Source organism: Ixodes scapularis, unplaced genomic scaffold, assembly GCF_016920785.2.
Source record: "Ixodes scapularis isolate PalLabHiFi unplaced genomic scaffold, ASM1692078v2 PGA_scaffold3__209_contigs__length_174095766, whole genome shotgun sequence".
Lineage (NCBI taxonomy): Eukaryota > Metazoa > Arthropoda > Arachnida > Ixodida > Ixodidae > Ixodes > Ixodes scapularis.
The window spans coordinates 16,976,656-16,997,028 of NW_024609868.1; the positions used below are offsets into that span (position 1 = coordinate 16,976,656).

The 20,373-nt window shown below is 46.3% G+C and overlaps 2 protein-coding genes across 2 annotated transcripts in view; one reads left to right on the forward strand and one right to left on the reverse strand.

Annotated features, from left to right (window-relative positions):
• LOC115324963 (piwi-like protein 1) overlaps positions 1-13,988 on the reverse strand; it is a 48,429-nt gene extending 34,441 nt beyond the window's left edge. Inside the window, exons 1-7 of the mRNA XM_040222929.3 lie at positions 13,802-13,988; positions 13,336-13,455; positions 10,852-11,074; positions 4,574-4,724; positions 2,588-2,659; positions 1,413-1,617; positions 462-661 (exon numbers count right to left, since the gene is read on the reverse strand). Of these exons, the coding sequence (XP_040078863.2) occupies positions 462-661; positions 1,413-1,617; positions 2,588-2,659; positions 4,574-4,724; positions 10,852-11,074; positions 13,336-13,455; positions 13,802-13,804 (974 nt within the window). The 5' untranslated portion in view covers positions 13,805-13,988. The remainder of the gene's footprint in view (positions 1-461; positions 662-1,412; positions 1,618-2,587; positions 2,660-4,573; positions 4,725-10,851; positions 11,075-13,335; positions 13,456-13,801) is intronic.
• A 165-nt stretch (positions 13,989-14,153) lies between these two features.
• On the forward strand, positions 14,154-18,482 carry LOC115320194 (cytochrome c oxidase assembly protein COX18, mitochondrial). Its single transcript, XM_029980306.4, has 5 exons — positions 14,154-14,614; positions 15,358-15,505; positions 15,575-15,699; positions 15,788-15,898; positions 18,194-18,482. The coding sequence occupies exons 1-5, from the start codon at positions 14,177-14,179 to the stop codon at positions 18,374-18,376; spliced, it is 1,005 nt and encodes a 334-aa protein (XP_029836166.3). The 5' UTR covers positions 14,154-14,176; the 3' UTR covers positions 18,377-18,482.
• Positions 18,483-20,373: the final 1,891 nt, after the last annotated feature.

The window sequence follows — 20,373 nt, forward strand, 5'->3', positions numbered from 1 at the left end:
GGAAATATTGTAAATCAGTCTTAGAATTAAGTGCCAATGGTTTTACAAAAAACCGAAAAAATGTTCAAAGAAACCTAGACACCTTCCAAAACCTGATGCAGGTTGGACATCAAATGGTAGATAGTAAGCTCTTGCAACTAAATATGCAAGAGCCCAAATAGAACTCAACATTCGAGAATGTAACTGTTGCATATAAAAATATCAACTAATAATATTACAAAAACGGGCTTTTAACTATTAACAAAACTTTTGTCCCCGGTTTAAAGCCCCGTGTCCTCTGCGTCCCCCTTCTTCGTCTTCGTAATTTAGACACCAAAGTGCTCAACTGTCCACGTTTAAATTTCAATCTCCTTTCCGATTCTCCAGTTTGGCCAGTCATTTTTCACTAAATTGCCAAACAGCAGCAGCTAAAGGGGTTTGCGGCAGGCGTTCCTCGTCGGCTAGCCTGCAGCCACGCTCACTTGTGCTGGGGGATGAGGATCTTGCCCTTGTGGTCGAAGTAGTTGCGGCCGATCTGGGTAAGCTGGAGGCAGTGCATCACCTTCTTGAAGAGCACGTTGTACAGGTGCACGCACTGGGATGGGGGGGTGACCTTTACAAACTTCACCTGCACCGTCACCGGCGTGCCGTCCGTCGGCAGGGGGGCGACGACGCTCGTGACCTGCAACCAACGAGCAAAGGGATTCACTCAAGGCTGGTTCACACGCCTGCAATCTCTTGAAGCCGAGTGCAATGCATTTTCTTATAACCGACACCATCCATCGGGCAGCTCCACAACACTTCCAGCGTGCGTGTACATATTTTTATCGTTTCGTAAGCATTGTTATTTCGGTTACTACTGCAGGCCCCAAATATTAACCCTAGTGTCGGTTTTATCAAAATCGGGGGGCGGGGGGGGGGGGGGGGGGGCGCAAAAATTTTAAACTAAAGCTAACCCCAAAATTAAAATAAAAAAAACAAAGTTTTGTGGGAAACCTCAAGCGTTGCCCTGAACCGCCCCAAGCGTTGCCCCGCAAGTGGATTATTTATCGCCACAGTGTAATCCTTTCCCGCTTGTTCCATTAAAGGCCGCCAAGCTGCCAGAAAGGAGGATCCTTTCCCTCCGTTCCTTCTTTTCATTCAGGAAAGACGGTGGCCCTCCTCCTTTACGCTAGGAGTAGCCGAGAGACCAGATCCCTGGGAAGACGAGGAGAGACGGGTGAGAGAGGGAACGATGGGAAAAAAGCTGGGAACCAGTTTTCTTCCTGGCGGAAGACGATTCTGCAGGTCGGACATTCGGTGGGGAGAAAAACGGGGAGTAGATAAGAAAAAGTCCGTATAAACAAAAATGAATTCCCCTCTCTCACCTTCTCTAATGTGAACAGTTGAGCAAAACTAGAAATGTTGTGTCGTGGTCCCTTTAAATGTCTCACCTTGTCCGGCAGTTGATGGGGCAAATACAGTTTTGCCCCATCAAACACCCGTATGCAGCCAATGCGCTCCACAACGGGGTCGCTGCGCACCAGCTGGAAGCGTGCCTTCTTGGAGTCGATCACGGGGACAAAGTTGACGTGGTACTCAAACACCCCCATGCCAGGCGCAGTCTCCAGTCGCACATAGTTCACCTCCACCGACACCCTGCGTTGTGGAAAAGGAGAAAAAAACAAAAAAATCAAAACAAAATTTAATGTTTCTTGCCCCCCTTAACCTTGCGAAAGTATTCAATTCTCCACGGCAAAACTAAGTTCAAAAGGAGCGCGAATGGAGAATAGTTGACATTAAATGTTTATTTTGTTGGGGGGGGGGGGGGGGGGGAGAACCTGGTTTATTTTCATGCACCTATGAAATCACACATTTATGCGGAGTCAACAACTCCATTTTTCTTTTTTTCAGGCCACAAATGAGGAGAGAACATGAATCAGGTGGCAAAAGCACACTTAAAGGCCGACATACACTTAGCGCTTTTTACTTTTGCTCACCTCCCCTTGCCTATATCCTCTCCACTTTTTTACCTTGCCCCAACTTGGCTTCCCTTGGAGCTTAGGAAAGGAAAGCGCTAAGAGGATTATCTTCCCTGCAGTAAATTGAGGTTCTACAAAACTTAAAAAAAAAAACAAAGAAAACAATTACTACTAAAAAAAAAGTTGGTATATGGTTACATTTTTATGAGAACAAAACATAGTGTCAGCTAGTTTGATACCTGAAGCAACATTAGGGCACGATTTCGGATAACTTCCAAGTTTTGTTCAAAAAAGAGAATGCACCATGTTTAATATAATAAAGAAATAAGCACATTCACCCTCAGTACAGTATCTAAAAACTGTAACTCTCCCTTGTAAAAAATGTATTCAATTCACTAGGCATACTGCTCAAAATCATAATCTCACTTGAATCAATTCAAAGTATTCAGCAACCATTGATTTGTCTTTTTTTCCCCCCTTTTAATTTGTCAGTTTCATTCAAGAATGCACACACTTGAAACACAGCAAAATTTGAATGACAAAAAAAAAATGTTTTAAGGAAAAACCAATCCACCCCGTAAGCAGCATTCCGAAGTTTGCGAGTTAAAATTTATCAAGACACGAAGAGGGCCCAGATGCACACTCACTGTTTCCCAGCCTTGCCCCGGTACTGTCTCACGGTGAGCTCCTGCATCTCTTCAACGGGGGGCTCCAGAGGGCTGCAACAAAAAAAAAAACACGACACACAGCCAAACTGTGAGCTACCACCACGGACAAAACGAGGGGGGAAAAATGATCCCTAGGAGCCCTTGAAATGGTTGAGCCCTTGAGTTCTATCATACCTAGGGGTAACAGTTGGCTGGCTAGAATTTAAAGTAAAAAAAAAAAAAAAAAAAAAAGGTAAAAGCCAGACATTTTTAGGCCCTAACGGGAAGGTGTCAAAAATATTCATAGAAACCAAAGCAAGAGGTATAGCATAAACCCCCAAAAAACACAAGTTCCCAAAAATATGCTGCCTCTAAAATGAGGTAATAACCGCCGTTTTAAAGGAGCTGCGCAACAATTTCAGGGGTTTGCTTACATAATTGTGGAAGTTGATGCCTGACACTTCTGCAGTGAACTACAGAAAACAGATTTTGCCTGGATGCCCTAGTTTTTATTTAAAAAATGAAAAAGATCCAGGTTTTTGCCGCCTCTCAACTCGTACATCGTCTTCCGGGTCACATGCGCAGTGACGTCACTTGAGTAGGCGCGGGGTTCCGGAAAAGTTCTCTCTTTAGAGCGATCAGCGAGCAGGGAGAACTCATCCGCTCGCAACCGCGTGACCACGTGCTGGCAGGTGCCCCGCGAAATATACGGTAAAAGGAGGAAAGTCTCATCCGGGTCCGGCCATACCCGTCCGGCGCTGTCCCCCTCCCCCTCCGGCTTCTGGCGGCTATTCGCGGTTTTGTGGACCTAGGATAGATGGCGCCACTAAAACTCCGTATAATAAAAGTTTTGTTGATGACACCAGGGTTTTGACGCATTTATATATATGTTGGAACGACAAGATTTATAGAAAAGCTACCTTTTATAGAGCAGGTATTCGCACAACTTGCTATCTTTTTTACAACTACCCAAGTGACGTCACACCGCTTGTTTCTCATGGCTGCCGCTCGTGGCTGCAGGTCGGGAAATATTCAAAGTTTTGCCTCGCTATTACGCGGCGGAATGGCAACATTTCGATGAAAGGAGGTGTGTTTTCTGCCATTTGTGACACAGTGAACAATATCAAAAGCAGAAAATGCCAATTCTTTCAACAATAAAATCGTCGCACAGCTCCTTTAACGGAAGCACCACCATTTTACGGCTTCCAGGCCACAATTAGATTGAAATATTTGTGAGACATGACTTCTCTAAAATTCAATCCAACCATTTTGATTGCTATCATCAATTAAGCATAGGACATCTGTGGCGTACAAATGGCAGCCTTCGGTAGCTAATGAAAGAAGTTAAAGATGCACCCAACCAATGAGACGGGGCACGCACATTTGAGGCATTAGAAAATGCAACGCACAAATTGGGACGCAAACGCTGTATTGGCATTCACTTCAGGCTCCTGTACAATCAATTCATTAACCCGCAATTAAGTCAAAAACCTCTTGCCGTAGAAAATTTTAACTGTGGCTTTTATTCGAGTCAAAGCATTGACCGATTGTTTCTCCGTCACCATCGAAACTAAAACGAATCGAGAGCTTCACGGCAAGGAAACCACCTCATCTACCACAAACATATGGAAGTGACCATACCCAACGAAATACTTTATCGTCATTACTACCATAAAAGCGGCAAACAATAAGCTGCCATTAGAGTCACTAGGTGGCACTGAATTTCAAGCTATTTTTAGCCGAGCTTCCACAGGCACATGCGGCCGGCACCGTGCAGAGGTGAACTTCTCCGCGCGTTGCCGTTTTATGAGACGATCTACAGAATCATCCCATAAAACGGACGATTCTGTAGATTAGGCAGAAGTTATCTGTCGAAACTAAAACCTCACCTAGATGGTGCAAGGTGGCATGCTAGTTTTAAAGGGTGTAGTTACACGCATCCATCCAACCATCAATCTAGAAAACGAAAAGCCAAGGAGCGCATACCTGGGGGGAGCAGCAACCGGTGGAGGAGCGGTGGGCTCTTCTGGCCTGCCCACTGCCGCAGTCGGGGGCTGGAGTCTGGACAGGACGCCCCTGCCGGCGGGCGTGTGAGCAATGCTGCGCCCAAGGGCTGTGAGCAGACCCCTGCCAGCCACTGTTTGCCCCCAGGGAGGGGGAAAGGACGACGAAAAGCCGTTAAAGAACGCTCGGAGGGACCTTCTCGAGAAAGTTGGCACCGGGTAGCCAAACGACAACTCTTCTGTCCCTTGCGTGATTACTCCGATGGGACGTCGCAGTTAACCCTAGCATGACGGGACCCGTTACCAAATGGCTATTGGCTGCAACGCGTCCTAGCCTCCCTTATCCGTGACCAATTCATTTATCGCCTAAGTTAATCCTCATCTCAATTGTTTAGATAAGAAAGTGCGATCAGCATACGCACACGCAAAACCCAAATCGTCAAAGATGTCCGATTGTTGCCCCGTACCAGTGACCTCGTTTGTTTTGAGTAACGATTCAGCTGGGTGGCGTCGTATCCACCGGGCCGCCACATTATGCTACCCTATGCCTTCAAAAGCGCTTTACAACACATACAAAACATGACACTTATAGGAATAAGCCATTGTTGGTTTTTCCTGCTTTTCTCTCGTAACTAAAAAGCCGAGATCAAAACTCTGTGTGGTGAAAAGGCATAACTGCAGCACCAATTAAAGAGATACCCAAGTCTTAAAAAAAAGAAAAATAAGTTGTTTCTTTTTGTTAGTAATTTTTTAAGCTACATTTTCAACAATTATCACACCAGGAAAGTTTGTATTTACTTAGTTACATTGATTCAAAGCCACATATCCAACTGGTTGCGTGTGACAAACCCCGGGAAAAAAAATCATTTTCAGCTGGATCCTGCGGTTGTGGAATGCCGCCATTTTGGTATCATTTGCAAGCTGTTTTCTTCAGCTATTCGTTTTTTGCGGAATATATTCCCTTTGTCTGCCAACAATTAACATATTAGTAGAGAAAAAAAAATTGAATACCTACTGCTTTGCCATTGCAGTTTTTTTTTGTCACATGTGGGAAATGCATACCAACGAACCTGTGGACTCTTCAAATTCATTAAACTTCTGCAGCCGTGGGAGGCGGAAGGGGGGGGGGGGGGGGGGGCAAGGGGTGCTTAAGGGGAGACACTGCCCAGAAAAAAAAATGTCTGCAAAAAAAGTTGATTTTGAAAAATGACATCTTTACATCCACCAACATCTAGAGAGTATTCTCAAAATGTTTCATTAATTTTCACTGAATAGTTAATTTTTTATAAATTATTTTCCGTCCACCAAAGCTATAGAAAAGGTAGGGTTTGGAGCACTTTGAACACATTTTTCTCCGTTCCACTTTTTGGTATAAATTCCATTTTAGTCAATCTATCGTTTGATAATGGCAAAACAGGGAAAGCGCATTCTTCCCTTATCCTGACTAAAATTTAATAAGGAGTGCGGCTATGGAACTTTTTTGTCCCTTTACGGATGTCTTTTGTAAAAAATGTTGACATTTTGGCGAAGGCACAGAAGACCAAAAAGTTGACCAATTTTGCAGAAGAGAAAATTTATAGAAATGAATTACTTTTTAGAAAAAAGTGTTCCATAGCCGCACCCTCTAGGCATTCTGCTACATATCTAGCAAATGAAAATCTTTAATATCGCAATAGTTTTCTGACGATAGATTAACTAAACAACGTAGGCGTGTTGCTGATAGAAGCTACTCTTATTTCCTTCTCATTTAACCGACAGACCTGAAATTTTGTCATACACCCTCTAGCATGACCACCAGCCTACCCTGTAAATTTCGTTAATTTTAAAACAAGGATTCAAAAGTTGACCCCCCTAGGGGGTGTGCCCCCTTAAAGCGATGTGCAGCTTAATGTCAGTTTTACCACCGTGCGAAACGCTTACACCACACAGCATGCGCTACAGAATCCAAACTTCTCTCCCTTTTTGGATGGCACGAAGCACGGGAATTCCGACGTGTAGGACTTCAGGAACACCTGAAAGAACCTCTTTTGAGGTGTGGAGTTCGCCATTGCGCTGCGAAGCCACCGCAACTAGGGGAATGCTATGATTACCTGTGCAACAAACACAGACGCCGCACTTCTCACCTCGAAACTGGCCGAAACAGCAAGGCCCAACCACGGCTGAACATGCCAAACCAATGTGCGCCGTCGAACACACGAACAAAGGCTTTGGGCTTTGGATTGGATTTGGATCCGTGGCCATCGGGTAGTAAGAACCACGACTCTGCCGCGGATGGTACCTATCGCCCCCTTCTGGCGGTGCAAGGTACCGCAAGCAGCAATCTTTTTTTTAGCCTTTTTTCGTAATTTGTTTTTGTAAAATTTGGAGCAAGATTTGTCAAATTAGTCCCAACTCATACCTTTTACAAAAGATTGGGAAGAGTTGGAAGGTATGAAAATTGTGCATTCTCATTGGATGCTATGAAATTACGGCTGCTAGACACGTTCGCCATCTTAGATAAGTTGCACGAACATGGCTGGCGGTCAACGAAAGTTTAGAACTGCTCACAAAAAAGTTTGAAAAATGGCGAAAAAGACGACCCGTAGTTGATGAAGTGTCATCCAGAACTTCAAAGCCATCGGCGTCTGGCTCTGTCAGCGTGCCAAATTGCACCGTGCCAAGCTGTGCCGCTCGCGAGAGTGTGGCCGCACATTCTACCGTTTCTGTGGCCGAAAGCGGAATGGCACGCGTGGACACGATTCCAACCTCTGAACCAGAGCAGGTGGAGAAAATGCATCACGCAACCGAGGCACGAAAAAAGCTGTCGTCTGTGTCGGCTACACATCGGAGGTCTTCTCTCCTCGACGAAAACGCATATCTGCCGGAGATCGGCACCACCCAAACTGTTCTAAGCTTAACGACTGTGAAAGCAAAGTTTACGGCGGTACTGTAAACATCTCAAAAGGAGACTGGGAGTACAGGAGTGCGGTGAAGCTGGTTCTAAGCTGTGCCAAGCGCGTTGAAATGAAATCTAAGTGGAGTTCTGCAAGGCGGAAGGGAAACGCAACATGCAACCCCTTCCAGATAAACATTCTCGCATCGCTTGCTTTTGTGAGTACCGGAAACGGACAATCAGAGCTGAAAATCTTTTCTCCGAGATGAACATTTCAAAAAGAGGTCTGCACAAGAGGACATTTTGAATATGCCTAAAGAGAAGATCAATCCGGCAGCCCAGAAGGCAGCTAGAACTACAATGAGCGAATGCACGGGAGCAGTAAAACGCTCTACAGAAACCTGAACTTCGAAAATCCTGGAAACAGCTGTTTCATTCAATGGAACCTGGGTGTCCCAGGGTCACTCGTTGCACATAGGCGCTGGAAGCGTTATTGAACAGTTCTCCGGCTATGTGCTTGACTTTGTTGTCCTGTCCAATTCTGCCTGGGCTGTGATATGGGACCAAAGGAAAGTGATCTTACATACCAAGAGTGGAAGGACACTCACCTCTGCCAGAGGAACAGCTCAAGCAGACCACGGCAAATGGGGGTTGAAGCTGCAACTATCCTCTACAAGCGTTCGCTTGCAAGGCATGTACTACGTTACACGACAATGTTGGGTGACGGCGATAGTCGGTCGTACAATGCACTTCAGGATGCGGAAGTAGAAATAGGACTGTGTCAATCACGTCCACAAGAGAATGGGCACTACACTACGTAACCTTGTGCAGAAACTAAAATGTGAAGGCAAGCCAAGTCCTGGTGGCGAAGGGAAACTGACTGCTGATCTCATCACTAAGCTCACAATGTATTATGGATCGGCAATGAAAAAATGCAAAAAGCAGTGATGGTATTGTATCATTACATCACATTGAATGATGCAAAGCCCAAACATGCACTTTACCCCACAGGGAAAACCGTCTGGTGCAAGCAAAGTGCTGTTTTTGCCAGATATGAAACTGCGCCAAAGATTCATTAAAATCTGCCAGACTGCGTAAGTGATGCCCTGCTGCCCGTCTATACACGCCTGTCTGACCAAAAGCTCTTAAAAAGGTTGCCAAACTACAAAAAAGCAGAATGCCAACGAAAGCCTCCTCTTGATTATATGGTCGCCTTCCTCAAAGAAGCAGCATGCCTCCTTGTTCAGCGTGGAATGTGCAGTTGCACAAGCTGTGCCCAGATTCAACTGTGGCAAACAGTGTGCCACCAGTGCAATCATGAAGGTGCTCCATCTACACCAAGGCACAGCAAGTGCTCAGAGGTCAAGTGGAAAGGACCACTAGCGACAGACTGCTTCCAACAGGAAACATACCCATGCAAACCTTCACACAAGCTATGAAAAAAAAGCGTGGACAAGAGAATTAACAGGACTATATTCCTGGTGGTTTCTTGGCACTGTCCTATACATTCTTCATGTATATTTTGCTGCAAATAAAGTACATGCATTGTTTGAAACCTTTTTGCTTGTTGTCACAGAATTTGTTTTTTCATCGCAACACTTTTGCCCATCGTATCTTGGGATCTAGAACATGAATCGGAATTATTTTCTTTCGGTTTGATCACTCAGAAATCAGAGAGTGTAACAAGACTCAACCTTCTAAAGAATCTGTAACATAATTGTTTAAAATTTGTTAATACATATAATGATTTATTTCTAATTGTCAGTAAGAAAAATTCAGTGTTTTTACTTTCTGTCAGAATTGAAACGAAAAAATGGTTTTGTTGCACTCTATTTTTTTGTTCAGTGTATAGACATAATTTAGAAAAGTTGGGCAAAGGATCTGCCATAAATTAAAGATTTTCTCTCAAAGTATTAGAGATAGGTGAATAAAACCCTTAGATCAGTATTCAGCAGTCAAAGTCACACTAGGTAAATGAATTTCATCCAAATCAAATCAGAATTGACTGAGTATCCTCAAACTACAGGTTGTCCCCTTTAGGCAATAAAACCTCACCAAAGTGCAAAAAAGTGCCGATGTCGTCTTGGCACTAACTGTGCTGCACAGAGTACTTTGTCAAAGGATGGCGTCCTCTAGAGCCCGTAACAGAATGCCCCACTTTTTGTACTAATTACACAAAGGCCCCAAAGATTCACCTCGGCACGTTACAATAGGTGCTGCTGCCCAATTAATACCAAAGAAGTGAGGACTTCCACGAAGTGCAATGCTCTCACAATTCGAGACGGCTGTAGTGTTGCGATAACACCCCGAGGCCATACAAGAGGGCCTATAATATTACAGTAACAAAGATGAAGCAGGCGTCACAAATCACCGACTACACTGGACATCAACTATGTTGCAACATACTGTCAAGGCTAGCATAGCTTCTGCAGTGCTCTATTGGCATCAAAGCTACTTGCAAGAAAGCATGGCTTCATTTGGTGTGTCCTCTGCACAAGGGCACGTGCAAACGAAATGCACGAGGAAGCCACAGGTTCACATAGCAGTGCAGGGCTTGTGGGGATTCCTGTGGTCTCCCTTCCCCGATGGCTGCGATAACGGCCGCAGGTCGGAGGAACACTCGACCTCCTTCGCCGTGAACTCCGACCTGTTCGTGAGGCGGAGGGCCGCCTGGCTTGGGGGGCTCTACTCTCACTCTCTCCCAAGGGGACCTCTTTCCGTCCCCCAGCTCAAATGCGAATCACTGCTGACAGGCAAGGAGGCTTTTGCCTCTACTTTTCCCGCTTTCCGGAGGGGGACTCGTTTGGTGAGCACGAAAGAAATAGGACGTGTGTCAGCGACTTCTCCTATGCTTCCCCATCTTGGCTCTCCGGAACCCCGCGTCTGGCAGGTAAGCACCTTTTCTTACCTTGCCGGCGCAGGGGGGGGGGGGGCAATTTGGATTGAGACATCGTAGTTCATTTAGAAGACTGTTATAATAAATGCTCTTGGACTCTGTCCTTACTCTGGTATGTGTGTCTTTTCTTCCGCTATATTCGAGAGTGAGAAAAGACAGTCGATTATTGGCACCAACGGAGGCTATTTATCGAACCGACCCGCGGTAATATGGCTTTAAACGTCTATATTGCCGCGGAGATGTGGGGACCGCGCTACTAGGTTTGACATCTCCTTTGAGATTGCCGCCGCTGTTGAGATAATCCTTTGGTTACTCTATCGGTACCTGTGTAGGTAGCAAGCGATATCCCGCAGGCTGCAGCACTGTGGAAGCTGCGCTAGTCTCAACAATGAAGCTCAAGATAGTCGATGCCAAGTCTAAGCCAGAACAACAATCCAACAAGGGCCTGTTCCAAATGATGCACACAAAAGAGAGGCAAGACAAAAAGGCCCACCAGGCTTGGACGAGAGGGGGGCGGTGGGGGACGGTATCTCTCCGGATGAGCTGGAGCTCGTGCTTGCACGAGACTGCAACATGAGCCTCTCCAGCAGGGCTCCCCTGCCTGCCCCGACAGGTGGGGCCGGGGATGGGCTCGGACCAGAAGGACTCGACACAGACGTGCTGGTACCAGATGGCAGCGCGAGGCCGCTGGCAGGCCGCGATTCTTCCGACGGCGACTGCAACAAAAATGAACAAGGCGCCTCTCGTTAAATCGTCGAGCCCATCAATTTTGAGTCATAGCACGCTTCTCTAGACCTTTTCCACCAATCTTCTAACCTGCTCTTTGTGAATGCAATCCTTTTTTCCCTTCGTTCTTACTTCTTTGCCAGCAAAAACCAGCACTCACATCAGATCCATTAGGCCCGCTTCAGACGGGGCAACTTTTCCAGCAATTTAGAGGTTGCTGACGGGTTGTTCCCTAGCTTTCCCTAGATCGACACGAATTGCTGAGATCGGGTATGGCTTGAACAAGCGAGCAACTCAAAGCAATTCGAAGAAGTTTGAAGCGGCCGCAGCCAATCAGGGACGCGATATTTTCACGTGACACCCCTGTGGTGGTGATGACAGCTAAAGACTTGGTTCTGGTTTGAAATGGATCGTTTTTGGAAATAAACCTTTTCAGAAAGATGAGTTAGTATTCTCAACACCATTCGAAGATATAAAAACATGTTTTTAGGGCTTAGCTGTATGTCTAAATAGTGCAAGAAAAATCTAATTTCATGATGATGATGGCAAGTCGTAGCAATTCAGTTGCTGCGTGCGTGTGAACGCGGACGGCTCGTGTTGTGACGTCAAGTTGCTGGGCAAATTTGCCACGTCTGAAGCGGGCCTTACCTCCTCTGGGTGGGCCGGACATAGCCCCGCGCTTCAAAATCACGAGCCTCACCCTCACTATGACATATAGCCAGGGTTGCCAGGTTGGGCTATTAATAGCCAAATTGGGCTACTTTGTCCTACATTTGGCGTCGAAATTTGGCGGTTGGCTATGTGGCTATTTATGGGCTATTTCAAATACTAATGTGGCTTCTTTTTTTTTGTTTTTTTGCTTGGTTTAGAGTAGATGTACAAAAGATATTTCAACATGAACACAAAGAGACAGTCCACCCTTTCTGGATTCCCGCTTTCAGGCATTTTCCGCCTGAAGATTTGTGGGTGTGATGTCAGAAGCTATTAGCGCAACTGAGCTACCTTGACCCAGATACAGCTCCGACGACATCGCTTTTGTATTAATTATGGCTTATTTTGTGCTCCCAAGTTCTTTCTACTTCCTACTGGCGTCTCTTATTTCCTCGAGTTTCCTACCATCTTCCTACAGGACGCACCTCATCCGAGGAAAATTGATACTAAAAGCAACTCAAGACATCCTGCAGAATTTGATGTCACCCGATAACACTTGCTGTACCGGATTTAACAAAAGGAGGCTTTTCTGCGAAACATGGAAGTTTCTTAAAGCACAGTGAGCCACAACAAAAGACAACAGATTTGGGACAATGAATATTTCAAACAAGGCCAAGATCAATGCGCAGGAGCAGCCCTGTTTCCGTTGCTATCCGAGCTTGCCATCGCGCTCCCGACACTGCCCATGTCTAATGCCGTCGTGGAGAGAGTATTCAGTCACGTGTCCCTCACAAAGTCAGGCCTAAGGAAGAACATGTCCCTTCCCAACTCTTCAAAACGTCCTCTATGTAAAGTTCGCTTTCCTTGGGAAGAACGAGTTCTGTAAGGACATCAACCGTACTGAAGAAGTTTTTGCCCGTTTTAACAAGGAAATCATGTATGAGGCGAGTAAGCCGGGCACGAGCGAGTGCTTCATAACTATGCGACTGCAAAAACGCATTTGAAAACTTTTTGCAGTTTTGTGTTTGAAATAAAACGTTCAACACATTTCAAGCTGCCATAGATCTTGCAAGCGACTCCTAAACCCCCGATACGCAGACACGGTGCCTTCGAATTGAGCTCGCACATTCGAGCGCACAATTTTTTGGGCACTGCAAAATATGGCTACTTTAGGGCTACACCGTCTGGCTTTTGGCGGTTTGAGGTAGAAACTACCTGGCAACCCTACATATAGCATACAATGCATGTGTGAATCTCTTGAAATGTAGGTCTTTATCTTTAACGCACCCGTCCAAGTCTCAAACAATGAACAGATCCCCCGTGGATTTCCATACACCTGTACCTTTCTTTTAACCTGTTTTCGTGGCTTTTACATATACAATCCGTGACACTTAGCAGGAACAAGCCATTGGTGTTCCAATGTGCTGATCACTTTACCAGTAGCAGACACGACACGAAAAAGCCAACAGCCAATTTATGCCTGAATGCATTCAACGTTTCGTTGCTTACGACATAGCTATTATCTCCCGCGCTGACAGTACAGGGTCGGACGAAGACATCCTTCATGAGCCAAGGTGGCCGCGCAAACACGCGTACTCACGGTGGCATCGCCCGAGCTGTCGCCGGAACCCCCAGTGCCAGGACGCCTCGTCTGTTTCTGAAGGGCGGCAAGCAGGAGGGCTCCTCTGCCTCCCCTCCCGCACCCTAAAAACTCTTCTTCCTGAACGAAACAAAGGTAATGAGGTGAAAACGTTAGGGAAGTCACCACGCAAAATGCTCGTTTGACAATACCGACTCAGTTAAGCCTACTTTCAGTTTTACAGCTTGCCTCGCGTGCAGTTGCCGAAGAAAATGTACTCACATAAATAACACGAGCCAAAAGTGTTAGCTACCATTCACGCTCTGTATCCCAATAAAAGACGAGGAACGTTAGCGGAAGATTTAAGTCCAGCGTTTGATAGCTTGTCACCGCGTACCGAACACGCCGACATGTTTACGTTCCACAAGGAAGCGTTCTAGCACGTCATGTTCAAAATACGAGGCTAGTAAAACCCTTTGCCACTCACCATTAGTTTAAACTTTCAAAATCCAGCTTTGTGCCCAAGTTCAACATCAAATAGTGCTTTAGAATTTACTGTTTACACGTTAGTTCAATAGCAGAAAAGACTACAACACAATAGAACGACGTGCAGACGGCGCCTGCGGTCGGCGCAGTGCTTTGGTTTGGCACACTTCACAAACTTATGAATATTTAAAAAAAAGAAAAAGAGGCGCTGTCAGCTGCCTATTTGTTTATATATAATTTGTTGTTTGTAATATAAACTTACAATTATTTTTTAAAAATTTACAGTATTTAATAAGAACGTAACTTAGGTGTAACAATAAAATAAAAATTATAATATTTTTTTATACATAATAACACGCCTGTATACGGGAAAGACATGTTTCGATTTCGGGAAGTTCAACTTGTGCGACGAGCATGGGTCGCAAACCGGCAGTTTTGTGTACTCGTTCGACAAGAGCCAGTTTTGCTAAGGACACAAACTCAAAAGACAACCAAGTACCGCCACTTTTCCTTCGAATCATGGGGAATGGCGCTGTCCCGATCGGCTCCCGTCGCCTACGCGCAGGAGTTCCTCGAAACGGTGCACATGAACAGTGGACTTTCGTGGTGCACGACCATCGTCACTACGTCGCTGGCACTTCGGATCGTGGTCACACTTCCCCTGGCTCTCTATCAGAGTCACATCATCGCAAGACTCGCCAACTTGGACAAGGAGATCGCTCAGATAGCCCACGAGCTGAGAGGTGAAACAGCCCGCGCCGTCAGGATGTACAACCTGGACGAAAAACAGGCCAAGTACTTGTACAGAAGAAGCGTACGTATCGAGTTCCGTGTTGCTGGCTAAAGTGATTTTAGTTTCTGCCAGCGATCTTGGGAAAAATTGTGTGCTGTTACACTTTCCCGAAGCCAGCAGGTGTGAAAGAAAGGGAACATACTCAACATGATAACTGAGTGATGAAAATAATCCCTGGAGAAGGGGAAACAAGAGGGAAAAGGACAAACACAAATCTCCAAACACAGCTAGGTGACTGGTGCGCGACCGAAAAAATCCGCCTGGTCCGGGTATCGAACCCGGGACCTCTCCATTACAGGTGGAGCGCTCTACCAATTGAGCTAACCAGGGGTTAGACATCAGTAGAGCAAACAGGTTTTATCAGCCGCCAGCAGTCTAACACCAACAAGGGTGAAGCTTGCAATTTAAGGTTATGATTATAATGCAATAAAATGCAAAGGTGCAAGCGAGCTGGACAGTAATGATGAAAATAATCCCTGGAGAAGGGGAACAAGAGGGACAAAGGACAAACAGGGATTATTTTCATCATTACTGTCCAGCTCGCTTGCACCTTTGCATTTTATTGCATTATAATGATAACTGAGTGTCGCGTGCAGTGGGAAACATATGACACTTATATCAACTACCACATTGCTTAGGCGGTTGCTTAACTTAATTGGCTTTCGAAAAGAGATAGATCGGAGCTTGCAGCTCAGCAAAAAGCATTTCTTCAGTATTGCTCACTAGCCGCTGCTGTGCACTAATGTGGTCAAATTGCATTGCAGTTGAAGAAACAGATCAACAACTTGATCGTCAGAGACAACTGTCACCCATTCAAGTCCTCCCTGGTCATTTGGTTCCAGCTTCCGCTGTGGATCAGCCTCTCTGTCGCGCTTCGGAACATGGCATACATGATGCCTTACCAGGACATGGGTATAACAATCACTAACTGCACAATTTTTTTGGATATAGGTATATGAATCTTTAACACGTTGCTTGCAGCTGCCCAGGCCCTGTTTCTTGAACTCTCCGTTGGAGGTGCACTGTGGTTCCCGAACCTCACGTTGCCAGATCCGCTCTTCGTGATGCCTCTGCTTCTAGGGATCACCAACCTCCTAAACATTGAGGTGTGTGGTGTTTGTGCACTGTGCCATGTTTGGGACATCGTGGGGTATGAGTAGTTGTTACACATGGTCCCGCATTTATCTCTTTCAGTTTCACGCACTGCAACATACAAAACAGCTGACGAAAGTCAGGAAAGTGTTGACGTACACCCTCCGTGGGATGAGCGTCCTCATGATACCCATTGCAAGTATAATGCCGACTGTAAGTGAATGTCAATTTCCTTTCTTGTCATGCAGCACAGCCGGACAATATTTTGTGCATATTATTAGTCTTTATAGGTGAATTGCCTAGTTCCCCAGAGGTGCACATGGGCATGATATGCGGGAGGATGTGTCCAGAGGTCATGTTGTGTGAAACAGAATTACCGCCTGGATTTGGTCGTCGACATTTGGGTTTGCTTGAGGTGTATGCGGAGGGCAAGTTCGTCTGCTCCTTGCGCAGGGGGTAGCGGTGACGTCAGAACGCCGAGCCCTGATTGGCTGATCGCGCCCCCCTATCTGAGCGTCGTCTGCTTCTTTGCAACGTCGTCTGCTCGCAACGTCGTCTGCGTCTGTCTTACGTTTCCTGCGACTTTCGGAAGTGCAGAGGCCAGATTCACGAAACGATCTTACGCCAAAAATGTGCATAAGACAAAACTTAAGAACAAATTCGTATTCACGAAACGAAATTTTCGCAAGTTTTGCGCAGGTTACGGCGAAATCCTACAACAGCTCCGAAGCTGTCTTACGCACTTCTTACGATCAACTCAGCATGGCCGACAGCGTCGCGGTCGCGACGACCCACGGACGTTTATTTTTCTACGTGAGCTTCTCACGCGTCCTGACTTCAAGCAGCAAGAAAAAAGTAAAAATTACTTGAAACAGAGCACGACGAACAAGAACGCTGGATCCACAGACGCCGGGGAAAAGCTCCAACGGCCACGATTTCACCGAACGCGACCAAACGAGCTGGGCAGTTAGGCCTAGCTGGCACTCCGCGACTCGGCGACCGTCTGTCTGCCCACGACCGGCTGACGTGCTGAATGGAATATGCCCGCGCGACCCTTGTGAACCCTTCCCGTGTTATACTTTGATCGCTGACCTCAATTTTAGATTAAGAGGTCAATTTCTTCTTGTTATTTCCTTGTTTACCGAGGCAACGATGACTCTCGCCGGTTAAAAAGCGGTGAATCTCCGACAGACGCAGGAAAGGTAAAGCAGCCATCGCTTTGACTAGCAGACGTAAAGCAGACGACGTTAACTGCGCCAACCCGCCGGCGCCGTTAGAGAGTGAGGGGTCTCGCCGCACATGAATGGAGGGAAAAAGTGTTTGGGAGGGAACTTGCGGACACTAACACGCTCACTCTCGGTTCTAAGCAAACAAACCTCGGCGCCCCGGGACACCTCGCGACCTCGCCTGTGAGTCCTTTGACTTCCCTCCTTGATGCGCGTCTGCTAGTTGTTAGACGAAAACAACGTACCGCTCGAGTTATTTCGTCTGCCCTCTCTTAAAGGCGAAGTCGAGTTCGCTCCGAAAGTCGCAGGAAAGGTAAGACAGACGCAGACGATGTTGCGAGCAGACGACGTTCCAAAGGAGCAGACGACGCTCAATAGGGGGTCGCGATCAGCCAATCAGGACTCAGCGTTCTGACGTCACCACTACTTCCTTTCTCATGCGCAGAAGACGAAAATGAGCCCACTTGCGAGGCGTATAAGGAGCACTTGTGTATTAGAGCATATACTTGCGAGACCAGAAAGTTTTATATATGATTTTTGTAGCAGGAAGCATGAAGTTGAGGGAAGAGATTGTCACTTGCACGTGACTTTAGGAGTAAGATAAGGCAACTTAAAATCCTAGCTGTGTATTTAACAGGCCTTTATAAATATACTTAGCAGCTTCCTAAATCTAACTCAATAAAAAGAAATATACATATATATATACCGTAAAATCCAGAGAAATAGCCCACCTAAAATTCAGAGAAAATAAGGAGGGGTAACCTTTTGTGTGCAATCAAGTAAAGTTAAAAAAATGCTATTTTTAGATTATGTGTCTGTCAAACTTGTTATCGTGGCAAGGGTCATTGAAGCAAAGTCGACTGTATACTTCACAGTCACCAATGTTCTCTTATATCCCGCCATAGCTAAATAGATGCATTTACGCTGAGGTCATCATTGATCCGAACACAACGATTAACTAGGAGTGGGCTATCTTTCAGTGTTTAAAAGAAAATAGCAAATCAAACAAAAATAGGGGTGGATTAAATTTCGGGGGTGGGGCGTCTCTCGAGATTTTGCGGAATATAGATATATTTTATATTTAGGGCCAAGTACATTCATAATTATATTTTCTGCGTTCTGTGAAAGTGGGTCGCTAACATCCGACGATGCCATGTCATTCCTCTCAGCACTTAGCATTATTTAATTTATTCTGCCTTACATCCTAAAGGTCTTGGGCAGTAATGAAGGGTGTGTATGCTATTCCGTTTACTGGTCTCATCTGCTGCACTATTTCTTGCAGGATGTTACTCTCTACTGGCTCTGCTCAAGTGGGTTTGCATTGGGACAAAACCTGCTGATGATCAATCCCAAATTTAGGCGTGCCTGCAGAATACCTCGGACTGCAAACGAAAGTCAAACACCGTTCAGGGACCTTTCAGATAGGCTCAAAAAACGTTTCGAGTTCAATAAAACCGGCACGTGAAATCCTCAAATATGAAAACAGTAAAACTCTGATTTAGAATCTGTGGACTTGCTTTTTAGTCATAGTTTCATCCATAAAATAAAGAAATAAAGATAGTTTTTCACTTCGTGCGTTTTTTCTGCGCTGGGTATTCTTCGGTTCAACAAACTTGTGGTGTAGAGAGGATCTGCAGTAATGCCAATGCGGAGGGCAAGTTCGTCTGCTCCTTGCACAGGGTTTAGCGGTGACGTCAGAACGCCGAGCCCTGATTGGCTGATCACGACCCCCTATCTGAGCGTCGTCTGCTCCTTTGCAACGTTGTCTGCTCGCAGCGTCGTCTGCATCTGTCTTACCTTTCCTGCGACTTTCGAAAGTGCAGAGGGTTCACAAAACAATCTTGTGCCAAAAATATGCGCAAGACAAAACTTGAGAACAAATTTGTATTGACGAAACAAAATTTTCTTAAGTTTTGCGCAGGTTACGACGAAATCCTATGGACAGCTCCGAAGCTGTCTTACGCACTTCTTACGATCAAATCAGCATGGCCGACAGCGTCGCGGTCGCGACGACCAACGTATGTTTATTTTTTTATGTGCGCTTCTCATGCGTCGCAACTTCAAGCAGCAAGAAAAAAGTAAAAAGTACTTGAAACAGACCACGACAAACAAGAACGCTGGATCCACAAACACCCGTGAAAAGCTCCAACGGCCACGATTCCACCGACAACGACCAAGCGAGCACGGCAGATAGGCCTAGCAGGCACTCCGACTCGGAGACCGTCTGCCCACGACCGGCTGGCGTGCTGAATGGAATATGCCCGCGCGACCCTTGTGAACCCTTCCGATCTTACACTTTGATCGCTGACCTCAATTTTAAAATAAGAGGTCAATCTCCTCCTCTTGTCATCTGTTTTCCGAGGTGACGGTGAGATCTCGCCGGTAAAAAAGCGGTGAATCTCCGACAGACGCAGGAAAGGTAAAGCAGCCATCGCTTTGACTAGCAGACGTAAAGCAGACGACATTAACTGTGCCAACCCGCCGACGCCGTTAAAGAGTGAGGAGTCTCGCCGCACACGAGAGGAGGGAAAAAGTATTTGGGAGGGAACTTGCGGACACTAACCACCCTCACTCTTGGTCCTTAGCAAAGCAACCTCGGCGCCTCGGAACACCTCGCCAGTGAGTCCTCTGACTTCGCTCCTTGATGTGCGTCTGCTAGTTGTTAGACAAAAACAACGTACTGCTCAAGTTATTTCGTCTGCCCTCTCTGAAAGGCGAAGTCGAGCTCCGAAAGTCGCAGGAAAGGTAAGACAGACACAGACGACGTTGCGAGCAGACGACGTTGTAAAGGAGCAGACGACGCTCAGATGGGTCGCGATCAGCCAATCGGGGCTCGGCGTTCTGACGACACCGCTACTTTCTTTCTCATGCACAGAAGACGAAAATGAGCCCATTTGCGAGGCGTATACCGATGCGGTAAAAATACTTTGGTGTAATATTATTTTCTAAATTAGCAGAAAAAAAACGCCAGAGTGTTTATGCCAGGGTGTAAGATAGACGGGTGGGGAAACGGCCCATCGAAGTCTACCGCAGCGCCGTGACCGGATTGTGTACTCGTCTGCTTGCGGGTACCCCCGATTTGCGACAGATGGCGCTGCGGCGAGAGGAAAAAAATCGGAATTCGTATTTGCACGAAACTTTATGGGAAAGTGCGCAAAATAAACTGAGAGCACGACAGTCCTTCATTGAAAATCCACGAGAAACTATCTCCGTCAATTTAGCCGGTGGCTACCGGTCGCCCACCCAGAGTGAGAGTTCGCGGTGCTCCACATAGATGGCGCCACAAAAAAAGAGAAACCCGTAGGGAGGAACCCGAGGGGGACACCAGAGCCGTATATGTAGAGAGTTTGGTCAATGGGAGGCGCGGGCAGAGCCAGGGTGTGCGGCAGACTCGGAAAGAGGGCTTGGCATGCTCTCTTGACCAACCAGAAGCCGAAAAGAATCCCCTAGCGGTGGTAGCGA

What these genes read in the sequence shown, in the direction of transcription:
- LOC115320194 (XM_029980306.4), top strand. Translation starts at nt 14,177, where the DNA reads ATGTTTCGATTTCGGGAAGTTCAACTTGTGCGACGAGCATGGGTCGCA. An exon ending in AGTACTTGTACAGAAGAAGC is followed by an intron (nt 14,615 to 15,357) that starts GTACGTATCGAG and finishes ATTGCATTGCAG; the next exon opens with TTGAAGAAACAGATCAACAA. An exon ending in TTGCAAGTATAATGCCGACT is followed by an intron (nt 15,899 to 18,193) that starts GTAAGTGAATGT and finishes TATTTCTTGCAG; the next exon opens with GATGTTACTCTCTACTGGCT.